General features: G+C 36.8%; 1 protein-coding gene across 8 annotated transcripts in view; it reads right to left on the bottom strand.

The window, feature by feature from the left end:
* Positions 1-21664, bottom strand: part of magi2b (membrane associated guanylate kinase, WW and PDZ domain containing 2b) — a 95702-nt gene that overhangs the window by 17438 nt on the left and 56600 nt on the right. For 7 of the 8 annotated variants that reach the window (XM_077210916.1, XM_077210917.1, XM_077210914.1 and 4 more), the window contains exons 7-12: positions 16161-16218; positions 15896-16017; positions 15512-15694; positions 7841-8349; positions 5479-5644; positions 1094-1125 (exon numbers count right to left, since the gene is read on the bottom strand). In XM_077210916.1, coding sequence (XP_077067031.1) covers positions 1094-1125; positions 5479-5644; positions 7841-8349; positions 15512-15694; positions 15896-16017; positions 16161-16218 — 1070 coding nt within the window. The remainder of the gene's footprint in view (positions 1-1093; positions 1126-5478; positions 5645-7840; positions 8350-15511; positions 15695-15895; positions 16018-16160; positions 16219-21664) is intronic. The other variant, XM_077210919.1, reaches the window with a different exon arrangement.

Consider the following 21664-nt stretch of genomic DNA (forward strand, 5'->3'; position numbering starts at 1 on the left):
TTACACTGTCTGTGTTTATTTCACTAAAAGAAACCATCTCGTAAGAGTCTTTTGTTTAAGGTTTGGACTACACTGGTTGCTATATATGTATTTGAGTCACTAAAAAAGGGCAATTCGTACATACAGTACTTTACGTTATGTCAAATTGATGACCAAATCACCTGAATTCGTATAATCTCACACGTACCTTTTAATGCAATCCGCTTACGCCACACTGACACTTATGTGCAGGAGCGAACCTTCATGCTGGATTTAAAAAAAATAATAATCTGTACAAATCCCATTGTACAAATTCATACGAAATTGCTACCTCATAAGAGTTTTCTCATGAGATCAGGTTGGCACAGAAGAGTCATTCGTTCAGGAATTGAACTACTCTTCTTGCGGTGTCTGATTGGTTCAGTATTTGCTGTAGCTGTGTTGTGGCACCACTGAATGAGTAGAGCAGGAAATGTCTAATTATTTTAGTACAGTGTTCCATCCACATTGGTGGAAGCATGTGCGAGAACTTTTAATGCAACCGAACGGTTGAATCTGTATTGAAGACAAACTTTATGAGCTTTTGAAGTTACAGCAGTTCTGTCATGACAACTCTCAAAGAGATTGGGATGGTAATGGATAATGGCAATGTTAATATATTTGGTCTTGGCGGAATAGATCTGCTACACTGCTGCTGGAGAGCAAGTACCGAGACTTGCTATTGCCAGTAAATTCACAGAAATGCTGCTGTGAGCATGTAAGACATGCTGCTGCTGCTGCTGCACATATAACACATGAATAACCCCCGTAGCAGATCTATACAGGTGGAGCTGGGGAAGGTGGAGGGTTTCTGTAAGTGCGCTGCAGAGTGCTAACAGCAACACTACCAGTATCTAAATGTTGAGCCGCAGCTCATTGGCTGCTGACGCAACAGCAACCAATCAGCTGCGCTTTGAAGATAACGATGCAATCACTACCAAATGAGTTAAGGACCTATCAGCCTGCGCCACCTAGAGTTTCATGACAGAACTTGGCATTTTAATGTCAAGGTCAGTTCACGAACATGCAAAAACAAACAGTTGTTTGAGAAACTAAATATTTGAAATCCATGTACCTGTTTTGTGGGATCCCAGGGTGAAAAGAGGCCTAACAGAAAAAGAAAGAGAAAGAATATCATTAGATATTCCTTAAAGAGTACATGAACACATTTTTCATATTAGTCACATAATATTCGCCCCTTTTTCTCTTCACTTCGTTGTCCTGTAGGCTCTTAAGTGAGGAAAGTGTATTGCATTTATTTGTGAGGTAATTACATCATTAGCTTTGATTAGCTTTGAGCAGAAGCCAAACTCTGTGAAACAGACGACAGACACTAAACTAGATTTTTACAACTCTTGCAACTTTCAGTCAGTTCTAAATCATCATAATGAAATCATAACGGCCAGCAATGCTTTTAGCTTATGTGTTGTATCTATATCACTGTAGCTTCCTTATATCAGTATCTGTACAAATATCTGTTGTAAAATTGCATATTATATTAGTATTAATAGCAGAAGTAAAATACATTTTTTTTGTCATAAAAATATTTTTTTTATTATTGATATTTTTTGATACATCAACTCATTTATAAACAAATATTTATGGACATACTACATATATTTACTTGAGGAGAAAATGGTGATTAGTTTCTTGCTTTATGAAAAAAATGGGTCAGAAAGATAAACATCAAAATATATTAGTCATTATTTCACACAATTTTGAAAAATAATTCAAATGATTAAGAATATTATACTAAATTTTGCTTATGCTTCCTAATAATAATCTAAATCACCTAAATAAAAAATTTACACATAAAAATTATATTAAAAAAACCCAAACATTATTATTAAGTATCTTACAGACTACATTAGGTCACAAAAATGGAAAGCCATTTTTAAGAGTCCCATCTGGTAGAAACTATCAATTTTTACAGCGAGTAAAGAACTACCATAATACTGTTTTTTCAGTATTAAGTTCTCCATATAATAAAATTCATGATGTGCATTTGTGATATGACTGTGATAAGAAGTAGGTTGTTTAAGATTCATCTGCAATGTGATTATACCATGGCCAGAGGTGCTGGAAGAATAATGAGTTTTGACTTTTCATTTCCAAGTCTCATACATGTTTCTTTCAATAACATGGATTATATTGAGAGTCTTTGTGCATTCACACACACACGCGGGCGCACGCATGTGTGTGGCCTGTACGTATGGGTGTGTGTATGTGAGTATTTGTAGCATAAGGCAGGGGGGCAAGGCATTTTTATGCCTACTTAAACTAACAGGATTACATCAAACGCTATATGACCAGGACAAGACTTGGCAGCGAAGAGCTAAACATAAAGCCTCGGGCAAACATGCACAGTCGTGCCACTCCATACGTCCTCATCCTCCCCCAATACATCACAAAAGATGCCATATGGACAACAAAGACTAAAGAACTTGTGTTCTCTTATTGATTGATTGCTTTTAATCCGACTTGAACACTGAAACAACCTTTAAAAAAATAAAAGTTAGTTGAATGGCAATGTTATGGCAATGGCATCAGTCGCCATTCGTTGATGTCACGAGTCTCTCTCAGGTGAAGTCTGAAAGGTGAGGGATTCAGGGTGACTGTCATCTCTGTGTACTCAGAGACCCAGATGGAATAGAGCCGAGAAGATCTAAGAGATCTGCTGAAATGCCACAGCCCTGATGATATTTCCGACAGTCCGGGAAGTCAGAAGAGTATAGTTATCACCTCGCACCTGCATGTCCAGTCCTACTCGAGATGTCAATAACTCTGACAAAAGAACCGCAGAGAGGAAGACAGACAGTGATATTGTGCTCTGGCTGCGGCACTAATAAGGTAGAGAAGAATTCGAAATGGGAATCGTAAGCATTTCTGGTCCCTAACGCTTCCATCAGTGATTCTTTTAGTACTTTGGAAACATTCATAAATCAATGTATTTCTTATTGCATTAAGAAATATTGCATTATTACATCTTATTGCATTTACCTGCCAAATGAGATCATTTCAGATTTCAACAGAAATAAATCTAATGAAATTACTGCAAAAGTTACATTTATACAGGGTATTTATATGGGTGCAAATGCAATATAACTGGTACTAACTAGGGCTGGACGAAATATTAAATGTTTGCAATATATATTTGTTATGCCTTTGCTGGCAGAATTGCATGCAAGTAAATATTGCTATTTATTTCTATGTATTGTTTAGTTATAATAGTGCATATAAACAAAACCAGATTAAGTATATATATTTTGTCTTTTATTTGCATGCCCTCATTCATTCTTTAATTAGATTTTTTTAATGCAGTTTACTTTTATCATTTTTGAATCATCAACCATGGCAGGTTGAAATAATGGTCCCTCTTATTCAGAGTTATTTTAGCATTATTTACATTAATTTTAGTATTTATCTTAATTTTTGTATTATTTGTATTAATATTTTGAATTATTTTGAATTTCATATTAATATTATGCTGTTTTAGTAATTTTCATTTTTCTTTTGTCTTTTATTATTATCATTTAATACATTTAATTATTTTTATTTTAGTTTCAGTAATTTTAGATTTATTTCAATTACTTAAAACTATTTAATAGTTCAAGTTTACAATATCAACACTGCTTTGTTTAGTTAAGTAATACCTTTACAGATATAAGAAATATTTACAAGATCTTTTTGAAAAATATCAAAATATATACTCAATATGACAAAATGTTGAGTTTTTTCATAGCTATAATCACCCATTTCCTAATCTAACTAAACACTATCAAATAAAAATACTAAAAATATATATATTTGTATACACATTTCTTATTTATTTAAAAGGATTAAGAGAGAAGTATTTCAACCCCGGTAAGAATTCTGAATAATTGGTCTTGTCCTGGTGTGAAATTATGCTTTACTTGACATTTATTTGCCCATTCATCCTGTTGCTTTAAATAGATAAATCCATGTAAATTTATGTAAATTATGATAATATAAACTCTTCACGTCACTAAGAATAAATTATGTCTCCTCAATCAGCATCTATTTTAGTGTATTCCCTCAGTGCTACCTGCAGGGAAGTAACAGGCTCTGATTGGTCTGTTTGCTGAACGCCCCGCCCCTCTCATCTGCCACTCTGCATTCTGATTCGTCAGCCTGTTTATCTCCACCAGCTCAGTGTGGGAGTCGTGCTTTAATTAGACAACTGGGGAAAAGAGCTGTGAACAACATGGCCGGCGCAGGCCGTGCTCTTGGCAGAGCGCCGGCAGGAAACTGAATGGTCTCGCACTTAGCCAGTGAGTCACGTGGGACGTCTCTCGCTCCGTTACAAGAGGCCTTGGAGTGTTTGCGGAGCGGCCCTTTAAGACCGTAGCCTTCGATATAGTCGTGAAACACGCAGAGGAGGTGAGAAAAGACACACAGTGTAATTGGCAGGATGCATTGGTGTAATTACTTGATTGATAGTGGTTCAGAGAAATGGACAAGCATCTTAAGAACTCATATCAAGCTTACTTAGTATACACATGGAGAGACTTTAGCGTTCTTCAAGATCGTTTCTATTAATTGCCTCATTCATTTTCATTCTAAGAATATCCTAATTATAAAGGGTGATAAAATATTACACTCTGCATGGACATTTTAATGAAAGTAAGCACTCTGATAAGTGGACTCGCATGGAATTAGTAGATTAGCTTGGCTTCAGTCTGAATATGCTAATAACTGTCACCAGCTCTAGCCAAGAGATGATACAGTGTGCAATATTGCGAAGGCTTTGCTAAAATTTCCCCAAAACAGCTCATCAGCTTCAGTTATTCTGAAAGAAAACAGTTTGAGACTGAAAAATTGAGATGCACTGGCAAAGTACATCTAGGACTCTATAATAGGAGTATTTCTCTCCTCTATTTCAAAATCTTGACGAATCAAAGCTTAAGGCAAATTAAGCTGAAGTTCAGAGAGCTAGAAATGACTAAAAACTGAAGCACTGATGTATACTAAGTTACTTTCCTCATTTACAAAACTTTAAAAGAACAAATCACCCAAAAATAAATATTCTGTCATCTTTAAATAATAATCATCAGCATACCTGGTCAATGTGAGGAAAAGAAAATATAGGACAACATCTTCTTCTAACCACAATAATCAATGAAAATTAGACTTACATTTTGATTTCTTTTTCACACAAAGCTATCATAAGGCTTCAGAAGACTTGGAATATAGTTCACAGGCCATAATGACCACTTTTATGAAAGCTTTATGGTGGTTTTTAGCAGGTTTTGCAAAGTGCAGTTTTTGTGTTCCACAGAAGAAGAAAAAAAACATGAGGATGAGTAAATGAATTTTCATTTGGCTTACAATACATACGTGAACATTTCACTTTGCCAAAGTCCAGAATAGATTTCAGGTAATCTTCAGTACCTTTCTGATGAACTTGGTTTTAAAAATGAAGGGTGTAAATGTGCGCACCTGCTGCTGCTCCTCTCTGAATGACAAGCGTAGCCTCTGTTCCCACTGGACAGTCCTTGAGCAGCTGCACCACCTGTGTGTGGTTGAGTCCCTGGAGACCCTTCTGATTAATCTCCACCATCAAGTCTCCTTCACATAACCCTGGACAACCCTGCGGCTCCAGAACCTGATCACAACGTATACAAACAGTTATGACACATAAACCTGCGTATGAGCATTAAGACAGGGCATATAACCATTTAATATCCTTAAATAAAGCACGCAAATTAATTTTCCCTTTTCACATTTTGGTTTGAAGTTTTTTGGAGACTGTTACACCATTTCCCTCACCTCCTGATCTATATGGAGATCAGCGCCCTCACCCCATACTTAACATAAGTACAACAGGAGCCTTTTTATTTATGTACTTTCCAATACACCAATATATAACATTTATTTATTAATGATATATATTATATCTATATGATGTGTGTGTTTATTTATCTATATTCTAAAAAACAATAGATAAATATAAATAAATGTATATATTTATAGATGTATATATATTTTCCATTGGTTTATATATAAGTACATATATGTGTTTGTTTATTTATTTCTGTACAATAATAAACATATTTGTTTATATTTCTTATTTTTTATATACAGTGCTGGTCAGAATTATTACCCCATTGGTAAATATGATCAAAGATGGCTGTAAAAAATAAATCTGCATTGTTTATCCTTTTGATATTTTATTTGTAAAATAAATTAAAAAAAATGTGGGGGGGGGCTGGGTAAATCACATTTTGAAATAGGTGTTTTTCTCTAAAACAAGTTGGGAACAATTATTTGCCCCCTTTTATTAAATACTTTTTGCAACCTCCTTTTGCCAAGATAACAGCTCTGAGTTTTCTTCTATAATGCCGGATGAGTTTGGAGAATAACTGACAAGATATCAGAAACCATTCCTCCATACAGAATCTCTTCAGATCCTTCAGATTCCCAGATCCATGTTGGTGCTTCTTCTCTTCAGTTCAGCCCAGTCATTTTTTATCTGTTGGTATTTGATCGAATCCATGATGCTATGTATCTGAACAAGATGTCCAGGACCTCTGGCAGAAAATTAGGCCCACAGTATTAAAGATACAGCAGAGTATTTAATTTTACACATGGGGTACTTTTATATCCCTGTAAGAACCAAACCCATATTAAGTGTTTGCTGCCAAAAAAATATTTTTTTTTTCACATGTCCATAGAACGTTTGAAAAGTAACTGACACTACTAGAACTTCAAATGGGATGGGTTCTATGGTCAGACAAAAAAGAAGCTTTTTTGGCATCATAGATTCGATCAAATACCAACAAAAGATAAAAAATCAAAACCTGACGGCCTCTGCTAGAAATCTTATAACGGGCCATGCTTGGATCTTCCAACAGGACAGTGATCCAAAAACAAAAATCAAAACAAAAATGGGTCACTGATGACAAAACCAAGCATCTGCAATGGCCATCCCAGCCCCTGACCTGAACCCTATAGAAAATGAGTGGGCTGAACTGAAGAGAAGAAGCACCAACATGGATCTGGGAATCTGAAGGATCTGAAGAGATTCTGTATGGAGGAATGGTTTCTGATCTCTGGTCAGTTGTTCTCCAAACTCATCCAGCATTAAAGAAGAAAACTCAGAGCTGTTGTCTTGGTAAAATTATTTAATAAAATGGGGCAAATAATTGTTTATATAAATAAACATATATTCAGATAAATAATATAATTATATTATATTTAATATTTTAATAACTAGTTGTGTATATTTTTTGTGTACATTAGTGGCCAAAATTGATGTCCGTAGGAAATATTCATTTTTATAACCCTACAAGTTCGATTAAATGATCAAAATAGGAGCAAAATATATATTTTAATGTTTTAAGTATGAAGGTAAAACAAACACTAAACTTGGTTAAGGTATTTACTGTATCTGACAAAATTATTTGGCAAAAAAGGAAAGCTACGGGTTTTATTTTACTATGCAAAAAAATAAATAAAAAAGAACACGGAAAAACAAAAAGCATAAATTGACTACAACATAATCAATTTTTAATATTTCATTGGTTCTCTCTTGTTTTTGCATGTGTTCATAATTTCTTGGTATGTCAGCCTGCCCAAAAATTATGCCCACAAAATTTGGCATTTGTTTCATTGCATTATTACAAATAAAACTCCAAGCACAACTACGTAATATGATAACAAAATCTTAAAAAAATGTAGAATAATATTTAACAAAAAGTGTGGAAGATGCCACCAATTATCCTAGGCTGGACATTACTTTTGGCCACTACTGTATATATATATATATACACAAAATGTTTGTTAATGGATATCAGCGTACCTGTTTGACTCTCTGCCCTGTGGGACTGTCCGCTATGGTGAACCCGAAACCCTCTGCGCCTTTGGTTATAGTGAGACTCAGAAGCTCAGGGACCACTTGAGCCCCAGTGGTTGCTCCCGAGGATGACGCCATGGAGACGCTGTCATCAGGTGGGGGTCCCGGTGTGGTCAGGGATGGAGGTTGCGAGCCGTCCAGGTGGGTGTCTCCAGGGTGGGGATGCGGGGGAAGGCCCTCGCCGTGCTCAGGTACTAAGCGGCCAGTCAAAGACATGTACTCCATGTAATTTTCATAGCTGTTCCTTCCATTGAGCAGCAACGGATGATCCACTAGGCCCAAAGGGGGCATGGAAGAGCTAGCGGAGGGGTCCTCTGGGTCGTAAGGAAGGGGGTATCCCCGACACAGCACCAGGGTAACGCTCTGGCCAATGGGGACTGACTGAAAGAGCTTCACCACATCGGCATGGGTGGTGCCCAGGACACAGATGTCATTGATGTATACGATCACATCACCTGATGAAGAAATGACGAAAATATGAGAGTACTAAACACGCATATTTAAACAAAATATGAAGCGCCATACTCCCAAGAGCATTATGTCATCGCTGTCACATCTACCACTTGCTCAGAGTGCTCATGTACATAAATTAGCTTCATCATAAGGCTCTTACAAAACATAATTATGCTGCCTTCTGAACGGGTTCATTTTCAATGAAAACAGTTTAATTCTGGTGGCATGACCAACCAATGTTTTATAATGAAGAAGAGAAGACTGCAGATTAGCAATGCGATGACAACCAATGAGAGAGAGTAATAGAGTTACAGGATACAGTTGTCTAGCAAGTGCGCCCTGTTCCCAGCAAGCAGAATAATAATTAATCGACACTGTAAAAATCCTAGAATGCACTGCGAATCAAATCTAGAAATATATTTATTTAATTCAATACTGTAAAGTATGACATTCTTACTCAGTATTTGTGTATTGTATGTATTTGTGCTTATTAGCATATCATGCATCAAGATTAGCAACATGCTAAAATAAAATTCCATTGAAATCAACTGTAAGTCAAGTCTCCGGCGTATTTCACATGAGTGATGTGCAAAGTTGTCCTCTGAAGGCTCAATCTCATCAAGAGAAATAACTATACAGACAACTATAACAATAACTACTGTATATCAGTGCCCAGCCGCCCACCTGTCACATTGCGGTCACATTTTCCGAGGTTCGGCGAAATTCAGTCATTTCAACGTGATGGGAAGATTTCGCATTCAGGTACAAACTGGTCATGCAAATTTGCAGATTGCTACTTGGTTTGAAAATGACTTCTGTGTGAGCTGTGCTTCCTACATTTTGACACTATTGACAATAGACTTTTTTGCCAGCGAAATTTCATCAAAATTGCACTAATGTGACCGTAGGCATCAAGGTTTTTGGAACAGGGCTATTATATCATATTTAAGGACACACATACTCAGGGTTAAAAAAAATTGTGTCTATTTACACTAAGTGCAAATAGCCTACCATGCTGGCAGAGGCTATTTACACTAGCTCCGCCCACTGGCATCTGGTTGGGCCAAACAAAATTACAGAACAGTAGCAATAGTGTAGGGGTAAGGCACATGACAGAAAATTTTTACGTAAATTGACCCTTTTGCCGAACTTGCTCTACTCCCTTTTCCAATCAAATATCAGATCGGAAAGGCATTTATTTTCAATAAAAATGAAGAAAATATTCAAAAAGTTGAAATGGTGTCTAACGTGTGTTTAATAATAAAGTGTTTATCGGTTAGGGTTAGGTGTAGGGAGTCTTTATTGTCCCAATAAGGCGGCATCCATTTAAAAAAAATTATAAATATAATCATTTACACTGTTTTTATTATTATACCGTTTAATGTATGAAAACACTGAGGTGCAAATAGTATCTGCCACTATTTATAAGTATAAATATCATCCAACTACTATTTACAAGTGTAAATAGCGGCTGTCTAATAAAATAGCCGTTGTTTGACCCACATGTTGACTAAATCCTATCACTTTGGATTAAAGTCATCTCCACGCACACACACAGAAAGTCAGTTGCATAAGAGCAGACAGTTGTAGATACCGACTGAGCGATGTATCAGCAAAGCTGGCCAATAATGAGATGTCTCTGTAATAAAGGCAACCTGAGGCCTGTTGAAACTGCACAAGCCAACTGTGTTTGTACAGAATAGAGTAGGACTTCTATAAAAGGACCCCATTCCCCCATCAAAAGCGGATAAAACACACAATATCCCACCAAAGCCCAAATTGCAATGTTAGCTGGAGGCATATGCAAATAAAGCCACTGCCAGCATCATTATCTGTGAGGGCCTTGGGAAGTGATGTCATCTTCACAGCTCACAGTAGTGATACACTTCTAAAGTTAAAACATGATCAAGGAAACGAACAAGCCATCCAGAAAGGTAGAGAGGCAGCGAGGACATATGATTTCTTTACTAGGTTAAGAGATCCTCTAAGAGAACAGAGAACTGAGAAATGCAGCAAGTAAGCCTACGGTGTCCGCCTGTGATGACTCACTCAAATACGCTCTTTCATCAGAGAAAAACACAATGCGACAACCGTGACCTTGCGCTAGCTCTGTGCAAGCTATTAGATACTGTTGTCAAGCAGTGGTTACAGAGATAATGATGTTTCCTAGTCCATGCACTGAAGGTTTTCTCCTGAGATGTGAGGTCACTGCTCAGACCTGATATATATCGATAAGTGTCAGCATATTAAAAGGGGGCATATTGTAATTCTAAGTCTACTGAAGCAGGGAAATTAGGCTTGCTGGCATTGTTTGTCTTTCTTAGCAACAGTAACTATGGTTGGGGTGACAATCATTGGTAATAAAACTGAAAGGTGTCACTGAATTGATCTGAATAGGCAGATTAACATTTTCCCTTGGCAGCATGCATCTTTCATAAAGAAGTCAATCCCAGAATGCATTGTGACAGGGGAGTAACATCATCCAAGATGGTGGACAAAACAAGAGAAATGTTGATAATCACATAAAAAAAAAGATATATATATGTTCCTATATGTGGAGGAGTGTGTATATATACACACTCCTCCACAGGTCACCTTTCGACGGAACCTACACTCACTTTCACCCTCTCACCTATCCTCTTCCTAATCACCTTATCCACACTTTCTCCACCTGATCAGCTGTCAACACTAGATATTAACAGTGCAACTGATACTCTTTTCTCCACTTTAACATCCTGCTTGGACAACTTCTGCCCCCTTTCCTCCAGGCCAGCCCGCGCCACACCCTCTGCCCCCTGGTTATCTGATATTCTCCGCGAACATCGTACTAAACTCAGGGGTGCAGAGAGGAAGTGGCGCAAATCGAAAGATCCGACAGACCTGGGTCTTTATCAAATCCTCCTCTCTTCCTTCTCTGCTAATATCTCTACTGCTAAAATGGCTTACTATCACAACAAAATTATCAATTCTTCTTACTCTCGCATGCTTTTCAAAACCTTATCCTCTCTTCTCAAACCTCCTCCTCCATCAACCCTAACAGCTGACGATTTTGCTACATTCTTCATAGATAAAACAACCACCATCAACGGCCAATTTACCAATCCACAAACTGACACACACATTTTACCAGCAAACGCACACATTCTACTCTCCTTCTCTCTACTTTCAGAGGCGGAAGTCTCTAAACTCCTCCTTTCCAATCACCCTACCACCTGTCCGCTTGATCCTTTCCCCACTAATCTACTTCAAGCCATTTCTTCCTCAATTGTACCCACACTCTCGCACATCATAAACACCTCTCTTCACACTGGTACCTTCCCCACAGCTTTTAAGCAGGCTCGAGTAACCCCACTGCTTAAGAAACCGAATCTAAATCCAGCACATCTAACAAGTTAGAGACCGGTATCTCTTCTTCCATTTGTCGCGAAAACACTTGAACGAGTTGTTTTCAACCAGATCTCCTCCTTTCTTACACAGAACAACCTCTTAGACAACAATCAGTCTGGTTTCAAAAGCAGACACTCAACTGAGACTGCCCTGCTCTCAGTAATTGAAGCTCTGAGACTGGCAAGAGCTGCTTCCAAATCCTCAGTTCTCATCCTGCTGGATCTGTCTGCTGCTTTTGACACAGTTAACCACCAGATCCTCCTGTCAATTCTAAAGATGAAGGGCATCTCGGGAACTGTACTCCAATGGTTCAAGTCTTACCTCTCAGGTAGGTCCTTTAGGGTGTCATGGAGAGGTGTGGCATCTAAGACCCAACATCTAGCTACTGGGGTGCCTCAGGGCTCAGTGCTTGGACCACTCATCTTCTCCATCTACATGACATCACTAGGATCTGTGATACAGAAACATGGCTTTTCCTATCATTGCTACGCTGATGACACACAACTCTACCTCTCATTCCAGCCTGACGATCCGACGGTAGCTGCTCGTATCTCAGCCTGCCTGAAAGACATTTCTGGCTGGATGAAGGACCACCACCTTCAACCTAGAACTGCCCGGTCCTGCAGATTTGCCTTGCACAACATTAGGAGGATCAGGCCATTCCTTACAGAGCATGCTACACAACTCCTTGTCCAAGCACTTGTTATATCCAGACTGGACTATTGTAATGCTCTCCTGGCTGGTCTTCCAGCTTGCTCTGTCAAACCTCTACAATTGATCCAGAATGCTGCAGCCAGAGTGGTCTTTTAATGAGCCGAAGAGAGCACACGTCACTCCTCTCCCCACAAAATTGCACTGGTTGCCAGTTGCCCCTCGCATTAAATTAAAGGCACTGACGTTTGCCTACAGAACAACCACTGGCACTCCTCCCTCCTACCTAAACTCATTACTTCAGACTTATGTGCCATCCAGAAACCTGCGCTCTGCTAGTGAATATCGTCTTGTGGTACCATCTCAAAGAGGCACAAAATCTCTTTCTCGGACCTTTACCATGACTGTTCCCTGTTGGTGGAATGATCTACCTAACTCAACCAGAGCTTCTGAGTCAGTAGCCACTTTCAAGAAACTGCTGAAGACGTATCTTTTTTGGCAGCACTTGATTCAGTAATACTAACACTTTCTCTTCTCTTCTATTCTACTATTTAAAAAAAAAAACTGCGCTAAATTAAACTGAGAGGGGTTATAGCACCTATAGTATTGTTGTCCTACTGTTAGTTTAACTGCTTCTATTGTTCTCATTTGTAAGTCGCTTTGGATAAAAGTGTCTGCTAAATAAATAAATGTAAAATGTAAATCCAAATATTTATATATATATATATATATATATACAAACTGTCTTATACAGGTCCTTCTCAAAAAATTAGCATATTGTGATAAAGTTCATTATTTTCCATAATGTAATGATAAAAATTAAACTTTCATATATTTTAGATTCATTGCACACCAACTGAAATATTTCAGGTCTTTTATTGTTTTAATACTGATGATTTTGGCATAAAGCTCATGAAAACCCAAAATTCCTGTCTCAAAAAATTAGCATATCATGAAAAGGGTCTCTAAACAAGCTATTAACCTAATCATCTGAATCAACTAATTAACTCTAAACACCTGCAAAAGATTCTTGAGGCTTTTAAAAACTCCCAGCCTGTTTCATTACTCAAAACCGCAATCATGGGTAAGACTGCCGACCTGACTGCTGTCCAGAAGGCCATCATTGACACCCTCAAGCAAGAGGGTAAGACACAGAAAGAAATTTCTGCACAAATAGGCTGTTCCCAGAGTGCTGTATCAAGGCACCTCAGTGGGAAGTCTGTGCGAAGGAAAAAGTGTGGCAAAAAACGCTGCAAAACGAGAAGAGGTGACCGGACCCTGAGGAAGATTGTGGAGAAGGACCGATTCCAGACCTTGGGGGACCTGCGGAAGCAGTGGACTGAGTCTGGAGTAGAAACATCCAGAGCCACCGTGCACAGGCGTGTGCAGGAAATGGGCTACAGGTGCCGCATTCCCCAGGTCAAGCCACTTTTGAACCAGAAACAGCGGCAGAAGCGCCTGACCTGGGCTACAGAGAAGCAGCACTGGACTGTTGCTCAGTTTTGCATGTCATTCTGAAATCAAGGTCCCAGAGTCTGGAGGAAGACTGGGGAGAAGGAAATGCCAAAATGCCTGAAGTCCAGTGTCAAGTACCCACAGTCAGTGATGGTCTGGGGTGCCATGTCAGCTGCTGGTGTTGGTCCACTGTGTTTTATCAAGGGCAGGGTCAATGCAGCTAGCTATCAGGAGATTTTGGAGCACTTCATGCTTCCATCTGCTGAAAAGCTTTATGGAGATGAAGATTTCATTTTTCAGCACGACCTGCCACCTGCTCACAGTGCCAAAACCACTGGTAAATGGTTTACTGACCATGGTATTACTGTGCTCAATTGGCCTGCCAACTCTCCTGACCTGAACCCCATAGAGAATCTGTGGGATATTGTGAAGAGAAAGTTGAGAGACGCAAAACCCAACACTCTGGATGAGCTTAAGGCCGCTATCGAAGCATCCTGGGCCTCCATAACACCTCAGCAGTGCCACAGGCTGATTGCCTCCATGCCACGCCGCATTGAAGCAGTCATTTCTGCAAAAGGATTCCCGACCAAGTATTGACTATTGAGTGCATAACTGAACATAATTATTTGAAGGTTGACTTTTTTTTTTGTATTAAAAACACTTCTTTTATTGGTCGGATGAAATATGCTAATTTTTTGAGACAGGAATTTTGGGTTTTCATGAGCTGTATGCCAAAATCATCAGTATTAAAACAATAAAAGACCTGAAATATTTCAGTTGGTGTGCAATGAATCTAAAATATATGAAAGTTTAATTTTTATCATTAAATTATGGAAAATAATGAACTTTATCACAATATGCTAATTTTTTGAGAAGGACCTGTATATATGAAAATATATATTTTCATCAGCCATGACTCCAGTCTTCAGTGTCACATGATCCTTCAGAAATCATTCTAATATGATGATTTATTATCAAACTTGGAAACAGTTGTACTGCTTAATATGTTTTTATAACCTGTGATATTTTTTTAGGATTCTTTGATAGATAAAAAGTTAAAAAGAAAAGCATTTATTTAAAATTGAAACTTTTGTAACAATATACACATTTATCTTTCTTTCTTTTTTTGAAAGAAATGAATACTTTTATTTAACAAGGATGTGTTAAATTGATAAAAAGTGCTTGGGTGAGCATAAGAGACTTATTTTCAAAAACATTGAAAATAGTAAAGCTTCCAAACTTTTGACCAGTATTGTATATATTTTTCATAGTTGTGCTGTTTTCTCATAGAATTAGAGTGATTATTAGAACTTTTATTCAATAACAATCTTTATTGTTATAGTTATTGTCCTTTGTGTAAGCGGGCCTTTAAGGTAGAGTCACATTTAGCGATATTGACCGAATATTTGCAGGTAAATTTTATTATTATATTCTATTTTTAACAGTTATTATCTTAATAAAAAAATTACAATTATTATTTGCAATTTAACAAAATAACATATTTATATACTATAAAGATATTCAATACTTATATAATAGAAATATTATTAATAATATCAAAGTTTCATAGATTCATAACCCAATTCACCCTTCTGCTAGAATATAGCAAACTTTTAAAGTCTAACACGAAAGTTTAACAATAAGAGGCACTGACTTCCTTGAACTTCTCACCTGTGTCCATCTTGCCATCTTGGGCAGCAGGTCCTTCAGGTATAACGCTCTTGACCTGTAGGAACTCATCCGGCTCGTCCCCACCAATGATGGTGAAGCCGAATCCCATGTTACTCTTCTGCAGCACCGTGGTGAGGAACGTCCCTTTGAGTTGTGTGGCGTCTCTTGTGAATGGAGGCTTTTCTGTGAAGACAAACACACATGAACAATCAGAGGAATGCACTGCACACTGCACAACCACCTCTACTGCATGGTCTTTGGTGCTTCGGTAACTAAGCTAAAGTGACATGAAAGTAGGGCACACCTGAGCAACCCAAAACCGAGGAACACCAACAAACCAATTGGGTGAAGATGGCAAATATGGGCCACAGAGAAAAGAAGTACCTCTATATATCGTGGGCAATGGCAGCGCCGATAGACCTTGACTTTGCATTTGATGTTGCTGTTGGATCCTTCGTTTGGCCTCTAGGACTGGGTTCTCAAACTGTGTCCTTCTGTTAATGTGGCTGCGGGGCAGAACGAGCAGATATTTAAATCACGCTGGGACCCTCCCTCCCCCGGCGAACTTATTGAAGAGAATGACGCGGATGATTCGGGGTCGGATTCTGCAAATAGTTGGTGCTTGATAAAAGAAATTTGATCAACTTACTCAACATAGTAACTGCCATAAATAGGGTCGTCTATTTTCTCCCAGCCATATGGAAGTTCTGTAGAAAGAAAAAAATAAGATGGTCGGCACCTCGTTGCAAACGTTCTTTATCCCCGTTGCATGTTAACCCGTATTTAATGTAGTCTGGGTTATTTTGTCTGTTTCTTTGCATAGTTCTGTTTATGTTTTTTGACGATTTTATATATAAATCAATCAAATCGAATATATATATATATATATGCGTGTATGTGTATGTGTTTATATACACACACATACAGGTGAAACTTGAAAAATTAGAATATCATGTAAAAGTTTGTGTATTTCAGTAATTCAAATTAAAAGGTGAAACTAACATATTTTGTATATATAACTATATACATATGCATGATTATACTTTTTAGAGGGCCAACATTTCTGTGTTTAAATAATTTTTTAATTGATTTCATGTAATATTCAAATTTTCTGAGATTTTGAATTTGGGATTTTCAATAGCTGTAAGCAATAATCATCAAAATTATAACATTTGCACAATATTCAAATTTTTCGAGTTTCACCTGTATATATATAACTATATATATATTAACAAACGTTTATGTTAGATGCGTATAATGTTATTATGTTAGATTAATCGATTTGCCGGTATTAATATATGTATATATATTGTTCTAAAACTAGTAAAATTCACTTTTTTGTAATTGGAATAAAGCTGAAATAAAGTAAAACAAATATTACATTAAAAAATTCTACAAATTTTAAGTTTATGTTCTAAAATTAACACTATAAAAATAAGTTAAAATAAATAAATTATAACAATAAAAATAAATTCAAACTAAAATAAAAACAAAATCTAAAATCAACAACAAAAGTAAATAAAATGAAAAAAATATAAATATGTAATTTTATTGAATATTTATATTTTTTATTCTGATAATCTTTTAGTCAATTTTTAATTGAACCTGTGAACATTTTTTATTATTCCAAGCACGTGGAATTAGCATTGTTTATGTTTATATAAACGAGTTTTCCTTGCCTTGCCTTGCCTTGATGCTGCATTATTTAATCAGGCTTCAAGTTAAGTATTACCATTCACTTTCATATTCATAAATAATTACAACAACATTGAAAGGTGAGCCTGAATGTATAAAACCTTCAGATGCAAGAAGCTTAAAATGAGCTATTTAATGCATGGCACGAAGCATGCGTGTCATGAAAACATTTCTCACAGTTTTCATTAAAGTGAAGCCCAGTCCAGTAAATCAATAACCCCAGGGATGCCTGCAGCGTATGATAATACACGACACAAATCAGTCTAGACGTCTTTTGAAAACACACATTCCCTGCACACGCCAAAATTCCGATTGCGTGTCCTCAACAATCCAGCCGGCCGTTCACGCTGGCAGTCAGTGTGTAAAACAAAGCTTAATTAGGACACACAGCAGTAAGTGAGGGGACGTCTGGCAGCCCGAAGGTTAGAGCCAACATACTTTCATGCAATTTAATCCGCCCGAGATAAAAAAAACAAATTAAAGAGCTGGCGAGATCACCATGACAACAAAGAGCTGTCATCACGTGCAGCATTCAGGATGCTTTTTCCTGTCTGTTTTGTTTTTCAGCCAAATTTGACATGATTGAAACATCAAGAAAAAAATGGGGTACATGCACAAACTCACACAGTAATTATCAAAAACATCGCCAGTGGGACATGCTGCAGTTTTTGCCGGCGTTCTTCAGAAACACGCACGCATACATACATGCAGATGAAGCCATGCATGTGTGAATAAACAGTGTGCAGAAAACATGCAAATAAAGCTCATGTACACAAACACCAGGCTAACATAACTCATATCTCTTCAGACATCACCCTTCTCCAGTAGTTAACCTCACACATGCCATTTTCGCTCCGTCAGAGCTTGTCTACAGACAGACGTGCCCCCAAGTTTTCCACATTATTTGTGCTTCGGACATGAATTATATCTCAAAACGTAAAGTTTGCTGACAGGAAGTATGTTTTGACTTTCCTAAAAATGTGATCTATGATTATAAACACCAGTAAGCATCCACCTAGCAAAGACCCAGAACACCCTAGCAACAACCAAACAATGTTCGACAAACTACCTTGATACCACTCTAAATACCTAGTAACCTTCTAGCAACATTCATAGAGACCTGAAATGCTCTTTCAAATATTTAGAATACCCTTGAAACTACTTAGCAACTACCTAGCAACCACTCTGAACACATAGCATCTACTCCCTACACCCTAGCAACCAGCAAACAATGCTTGAAGAAGTAACTACTAGAAACCTTTCAGAACAATGCCTTATAAGTCACTTAGAACACCCTAAACAAACACCAAATAATGCCCTAGCAACCATACAGAACTCCCTAGCAACCACTCAGTACAGCTAGGCATCACAGTAGTAAGATTTAATTGATAAACATTACTGCAAATTAGAGCTCCATGATTCTGGGTAAATTGAAAATCACGATTTTTTTGTTTCAAAAAGAGATTGCTTTTCTCACATGATTCTGAACAGACAACTAAATAAAATAGCATGCCAATAACTAGAGGATCTGACAAAATATTAATTGCTGCTGTCTATTTAAAAATGGTTAATTAATTAGAATGTATATTTTAAAAAAATTGGATTTAATGAATGATTTAATGACTCACTCACTCACTCATTACTACTGGAGCTGCCAATTTTTTAATTTTCAAATGATTATTAAACAGAAAACACAAACTACGCAAAAGCGGCAGGCCTTACGGTGCACTCGTATTCATTCACTCCTTCAAATGGACCATATAGACCTTCTTCATAGCAGCGACATCTTTGATTTTTACCGGGAATGAAAGCAAGGCTTGCATCTCTTCAGTGGATTGTACAGTTATTTAATGTGTTTTTGGATTGTTCTTCTGACGAATCACTGCAAAAATATCTATAAAGACTGTTTGTGAAGCTGTTTCATACCTATACATGATAACTGCTCTTTCTGGATCAAACGCAGATTTGAATATTCCGGTGTGATTTTGTCAAAGGTTCATTAGACAAAAGCGAATTGTTGTTAAATCAAAATCACAATCTTTTGACGATTAATCATGCAGCTCTAATGCAAATTTATCATATTATTGCAATTTTCATATTATTATGTGCATTAAAAAAAGTAATATATTTTTCCTGACACAAAAAAATAATACAAAAATCATAAAGCCATCCTGTGTTCAGATAGTCATTAGTTGAGTGAATGGATGCTGAGCTGAACAGAACGCTGGGTTGGAGGAGGTGGGAGAGGAGCAGGTGTGACGACCGACGAGGTTCTCGCACCTCCCTAGGAGGGTTAGAGCAATCAAATCCCTCCTACACACACACACACACACAGACCAACCGGCTACACCGCATCCGTTAATGCTAGCATGACCCTCTGTCTCGCAAACCAGTCTGATATTTAGGGTTTACATTAAGAACAGCGGATGAGACTCTTATATGTGTCACATATGCAGCTTCAACTGAGAGAGAAAGACGAGTAACACACCAGATGGCGACACTTTCTTAATAGAAAAAAGTGAGAAGTGTGACATAACCTTGGCTGGATTTACTGGAGCTTTCTTTTAAATATTATAGCTTGGTTTGGAGCCAAATGAATCAAAATGTATCCAAGCAGAGCTATATTCACTATAATGAACATAATATTATATATATATATAAGAAATTAGGATATATATTAATATATTTCATCTAATTTATAATAGGTCATGTTACCACTTCTCTTTATAACACCTATATGTAACTTATACGGAGGTGCAAAACAACATATTTTCATTGTTTTTAATAAATCATATAAAAATATAACAATCTACAAAATGTTAACTACTCAACGTTCCTGCATGAGTAAACATTATTGTAACATAAGTGCAATGAATATGGACAACGGGATATGATGTCATGTTCTTAGGCTTCTGTTTTTAATAAATAATGAATTCTAAACAACAAATAATATTCAAAATGTTTAAATATATTACAGTACCTACTTAATGCTCCCACAATACTGCGAGCCCCAATTATAAATTAAATTATGCTTGACAGATGTTAAATGTACCACTTTTTTTAATTAGTTTTTTATAGTTTGAATATATTACCTACTTAACATTCCTGCAATATTGCACCCCCCAGTATTTCAAAATAATTATTAAACAAATAATTTATGTTAATTTATTGACGTATCAAATAATAACTTCTGTAATGGTTAACAGATCATTAATGTACCACATTTAGAAAATAAATAATACATTAATAATATTCAATAAGTTCAGATATATTACCTACTCAACGTGTGCATGATATTGCAAGTTAATTTTAATAAATATAATGCTTAACAGATTATTAATGCACCACTTTTAGAGAAAATCTTATGTTTTTTTTATGCAGGACCATTATGAGCCTTCATGGTTTAAAGATAATGATCTAACCCAGACCACCTTAAATATATTTTCTCAAGCCTCCTTAAATCAATGGTCCTCCATTGGCAGTTTCCATGGCAACTATGGGAGAAGTCTCTTTTTCAGGCTCTTTCATTCACTGAGTGGCTTATGTATATTTGAGTGCATTGAATGCACAAGTGTAAATATGAGCGTGTGCCGGATGCGTTTCTTAAATGTCCTGTGAAATTTTTGCTATCAAAACCAAACTGCATGGCTCATTAACTAGCAAGCAGACAGCAGAGTACATTTTGGAGCGTTAGAACAATGAAAAAATGATTCCATTGTTGCTAAATTAAGCAGACACGCCTCTGAAATTACACAAAGATGTTTAAGAGTTTGTGACTAACATTGATTTTGAAAGCAAAATTAGTTTGACACAAACAGCTCATCTTTTATCGAGCCTTTGATGGGAATTTATGATGAATCTGTGCGGCCCCATGAGTATCATAATCTAACAGACATCTGAGTTAAATTCTGAATAATGTACATGTCTGAACTTTGAAGTGAGATGTGGATCAAATTTGCAATACACAAACTGATTTTTACGCAGCAGATAGTATTGAACACAATGGAAATCAATCATGATTATGTGTATGAGCTTACATTGTTGCACAGACATGCCCAAAAAATAGATCTATGTTGTACTACGGAGAGGTATATTAGTAGTCATGTCACAGAAAGGCATTAAAAGGCCTGTGGAAAGAGATATTGATTTCTCTGGCCCCATTAAATTGCATTTTAATTCAACAGAAGGTTTCAAAGATGGTACATTTGGGTACATAAAATCACCATTCATAATGAACAGATGAATGAATGAACAAACAAATGAATGAACGAATTAATGAATGAATGAACAAACCAATGAATTAATGAAAAAATGAATGAAAAAACGAAGGAATGAATGAATGAATGAACAACAAACAAACGAACAAACAAAGGCATGGATGAATGGCTTTATGGATTAATGAAAAAATTATCAATCTCTTTCTTATCAAACTAATGAATGAATGAACAGACAAATTAA

This window comes from Siphateles boraxobius, unplaced genomic scaffold, assembly GCF_051911475.1.
Source record: "Siphateles boraxobius isolate OS27281-9 unplaced genomic scaffold, OSU_SipBor_1 65, whole genome shotgun sequence".
Taxonomy (NCBI): Eukaryota; Metazoa; Chordata; class Actinopteri; order Cypriniformes; family Leuciscidae; genus Siphateles; species Siphateles boraxobius.